Here is a 4,640-nt window from a genome sequence, read left to right as displayed (position 1 = left end):
ATACTTTTTTTTTCACCTGTATAAATTTAACCTACTGCTAGTAGAATAAAAAAGCATTGTAGATTTCAAATTAGGAAAAAATTAAGAAGCATTTTTTGATCAAGTCAGTGTATATGTCTTTCAGATATTAACATTAACATTGGTCTTAGTTATAAAAAATCATATCTAGAATATGAGGGAAAACCTGAACTGTTCACATCAGATCACTTGTATATATTCCAGTTTGTACTTCTGGAATTACAGTATAAGAAAGAGATGAACAAAATGGAACTTGTGAATAGCTGAGAAACCATTACCTTGAAAGATGAAGAAACTACAGAAAAAGGGTCCACTTTTAAAGGTGGAGAGGAGGAACATTAAAGTAGGGACAAAGAGGAAACATCAAAATCTGACTCACTGTCATAAGGTGAAAGAAAGATGATTGCCTTCATTTCAGTTTTAAATACTGTGTTAGTCCTAACATAATTAAGGCAATAAGCTTAAACTGAATGCAATATTTTCTGTAAGTGGGAGAATCTAGCCAGGGAAATTATTATGAATCACAACTATCTTTAGCTATCAGAAGAAGCTCTGTAGGCATGATGGCATAGAGAAGACCAATAAGGTAGTAGTGATGGGGTCAGGTCAAAGACTTCTAAGAAGTCTGACTTGAGCATAGGCTGATGAGAAAAATTGTAGGAGTAAGGGAATGAGTCCTCCCAGTTTTCATATTCAGTGCACAGTTAGTGCAACATGTATTAGAGGACAGCCTTCACTAAAAAAGCTAAGGTAGCTCATTTATTCTGATATTGGAGTGTTCACTGAAAAAGCCACAAATGTTGGAGAAGAAGGGAGACTGTATGGAGAACTGAAGAAATTGTCATTGGTGTGATACTGGAGTAAAATCAAAGGTTGTCTTTTAAGACAAGAGAGATCTGAGAGAGGAAAACATGACCCCAAACCAATTTTGAGTTGTACTAGTGATGATCGATCATAAGCCATGTAAGTCTTTAAGATAAAATAACACCGCCTCTCTCATCAGATGCAGTTATTATCTATATGTGTTTAATTCTTATGGTTAATTAAATCCTTCCTAGAATATTATGTTAAATATCTGGTTTATAATCTCAAGTTTTGCTCTATTCAAGAGAAATGAACAACATATTTTTAAATCAAAATTTCTAAATTATTTCTAATTTTTTTCTGTATTCTATATGAGGTATCTAAAGAGCCTTCATGGGGCAGTTGTTAAAGTGCTTGGCTGCTAAATGAAAAGTTGCAATTTAAACCCACCAGCCACTCCTTGAGAGAAACATGTAGGAAGTCTGCTTAGTATATATTACAGTCTTGAAAGTCTATGAGGCAGCTCTACTCAATGTTCAGCTGGAACTGACTCAGAGAAAACTATTTACTATAACATAAACTATCAATTTGTGTTATAATAAGTACCCACAATAAAGGGACAGAAACAAATTGTAATGAAATTTTCACTTGCTTTTGTTGTTATGTGCCGTCGAGTCAGACCTGACTCATAGCGACCCCTCCTTGGGTTTCCGAGGCAGTATCACTACGGAAGTAGATCGCCCAACCTTCCTTCCGAGGAGTGGCTAGTGGGTTTGAACTGCCAGTCTTCTGGTTAGCAGTCAAGTGCCTTAGGCACTATGCTACCAGAGCTCCCAAAACTAGAGTTCGTATTTTTATGGAAAAATATTCAACAGCCTTAATGTTCTACAGTGAGAGTAGATCATCAATTATAGTATCATCAAACATGACTATTTTAAACAATTGTAGTATGCAGCACACAGAGTATCTGTCCAGGATTTCTAACACACACCAAAATTGCATCAACTAGGCTAATTTCCATGCATACAAAATTTACATTCTATTAAAATTATAATTACACAGCCAACATTGTGAATCCAAATAGAAATAATTTACACATAAATCACTTCAGTTAGAGAAGAGATTGGAGTTCTTTCCTTCTCTCACATTAATTTAAAGCCAAAACAATTGGACTACAGTATTAAATACATAGCTGTTTTAAATATGAGAACACTAAAAAATATGACTATCCTTGTACTTTTAAACTTTCTTTCTAGACCAATGAAATAATGTTGTTGTTCTTATTTGCCATGGAGTTGATTTCAAGTCTTGTAGACCCAATGTATTAAAGAGTAATACTGCTTCATAGAGTTTTATTTTTATAATCTCAGTGGAGGAAGGTTGTCAGGCCTTTTCTTCTGCAGGACTGCTGCAGTTGTTATTGTTATGTGCCCTCAAGTGGTACCTGACTCATAGCAACCCTTTCTTGGGTTTCTGAGGCAGTACCACTACGGAAGTAGATTACCCCATCTTCCTTCCGAGGAGTGACTGGTGAGTTTGAACCACCAGCCTTCTAGTTAGCAGTCAAGTGCCTTAAGCACTACGCTAGGTTGGTTCAAACTTCCAACCTTCAGGTTAGCAGTCAAGCTCAAATTGTTTACGCCACTTGTTAGTTACTGTCAAGTCTATTCCTACTCATGATGACTCTATATGTATAGAGCAGAACTCCTCCATAGGAGGAGATTAAAAAAGACAACCACTCAGCTAGTGGCCAAACATTATACCATTTTTTACCCCACTTAGGGACCTTAAATGGGAGCTCTGGTAGCGTAGTGGCTAAGGCACTTGACTGCTAACTAGAAGGCTGGCAGTTCAAACCCACCAGCCACTCCTCAGAAGGAAGGTTGGGCAATCCTATTTCCGTAGTGTTAATGCCTCGGAAATCCAAGGAGGGGTCGCTATGAGTCAGGGCTGACTCGACGGCACATAACAACAACAACAACAGGGACCTTAAATAATACATAATAACAATGCTTAACCTAATGGCATTTGCTTTACTTGATAGGTGGCTTATATTATCCAAACATGACCAATCACACGCTGATGATGGAATTCTTGCTCATGAGATTCACTGAGAGTTGGACATTGGTGAGGCTATATGCTGCATTCTTCTCACTCATCTACCTAGTGGTGACAATGGAAAATGTTCTCATCATCATCCTCACAATTTTTGACCAACGTCTCTGCATCCCAATGTACTTTTTCCTCAGGCATTTGTCATTTTTAGATCTGTGTCTCATTTCGGCCACTGTACCCAAATCCATAGTCAACTCCATCACCTTCACTGACTCCATCTCTTTCCTGGGATGTGTGTTGCAGCTTTTCTTGGTGGTGCTCCTGGCAGGGTCAGAGATTGGCATTCTCACTGTGATGTCTTATGACCGCTATGTTGCTATTTGCCGCCCTCTGTATTATGAGGCTGTCATGAACAAGGGGACATGTGTTCAGATGATGGCTGTATCCTGGATCAATGGTGGGGCCTTGGGAATCTTGTACTCAGCTGGGACATTCTCTCTCAATTTCTGTGGCTACAATAAGATACATCAGTTCTTCTGTGATGTTCCTGCACTTCTACAGATCACTTGTTCTGAAGAACATATCACCATTGACATCAGTGTGGCCATTGGGGTCTGCTATGCATTTTCATGTTTAGTTTGCATTGTGGTCTCATATATATACATTTTCTCCACAGTGTTAAAAATCTCATCCAGACAGAACCAATCAAAAGCCTTTTCCACCTGCTTGCCTCACCTCATTGTGGTGAGTGCATTTCTCATAACAGGTGCTGTTGCCTACTTAAAGCCAGTCTCTGATGCACCTTCTTCTCTAGACCTTCTGGTGTCTGTGTTCTACTCCATGTTGCCACCAACCTTGAACCCCATTATCTACTGTCTGAGGAACAAAGATATTAAATTAGCTGTAGGTAAAATCCTATGGAGTGTTAGGAACAACTGAGCAATGGGAAGGTGATTAAAGTGGAAGTTAGAAGTAAAATCATCTTTTGTTGTCACTAACTAGTCTTTTGCATTGTTTATAAAAATGAAACACACTGCTATTGAGTCGTACCCAACTCATAGTGACCCCTCCTTGGGTTTCCATTTCTGAAGCAGTATCACTAGGGAAGCAGACTGCCCAACCTTCCTTCTGAGGAGTGGCTGGTGGGTTTTAACTATCAGCCTTCTGGTTAGCAGTCAAATGCCTTAGCACTATGTACCAGAGTTCCTTGTTTATATTTAGAGCTCTATTTTATATTTAGAGCTCTATATATCATTGATCCTTGTTGTTAATCTTAGGTTATTGGTTTTAACAAAAAAATAATTTTTCCCCTATACCTCTTCATTTTACATTTCTTATTTGTATAGAAATTATGAAGTTTTTCCTATTTTTTTGCATTTCCTATTGGTGATTTTGACTCTTTTTCTGAATCTCCACGTACATGGGATTTGCATGTTTCTAGCTCTTCCAAATCCTTCAACTGCCCTGGCAATTGCTTTATATAGTGAATGCTTTAACATTCTAGATTTTTTATCTGTTAATTTTATTGATTCCACTTAATGACTTCAGAATTTTTCTATTGGTTAATTTGAAACTTAACATAACTTAGCATTTTTTAAAAAAGTGCATTATTAATTTTATCACAAGCTTCATTAATTTCACTACTATATTTTTGAGGATGAAAATCACACAGTTATACTTGCTCACTCACTCCTGAGATTTCAGAAGAGATTTTATATCTTTGACTTTTCTCACGTTGATTAAATTTTTGGAATACATATTTT

The 4,640-nt window shown here is 37.3% G+C and overlaps 1 protein-coding gene across 1 annotated transcript; it reads left to right on the top strand.

Moving 5' to 3' along the window:
• The first annotated feature begins 2,886 nt into the window (after positions 1-2,886).
• On the top strand, positions 2,887-3,816 carry LOC103211727 (olfactory receptor 14K1-like). Its single transcript, XM_007957706.1, has one exon. The coding sequence runs from the start codon at positions 2,887-2,889 to the stop codon at positions 3,814-3,816; it is 930 nt and encodes a 309-aa protein (XP_007955897.1).
• Positions 3,817-4,640: the final 824 nt, after the last annotated feature.

This window comes from Orycteropus afer, unplaced genomic scaffold (assembly GCF_000298275.1).
Source record: "Orycteropus afer afer isolate SDZICR_OR568_19922 unplaced genomic scaffold, OryAfe1.0 scaffold00782, whole genome shotgun sequence".
NCBI lineage: Eukaryota > Metazoa > Chordata > Mammalia > Tubulidentata > Orycteropodidae > Orycteropus > Orycteropus afer.
Note: the sequence above shows the minus strand (reverse complement) of the source record. Positions and strands in the feature narration are given on the sequence as shown.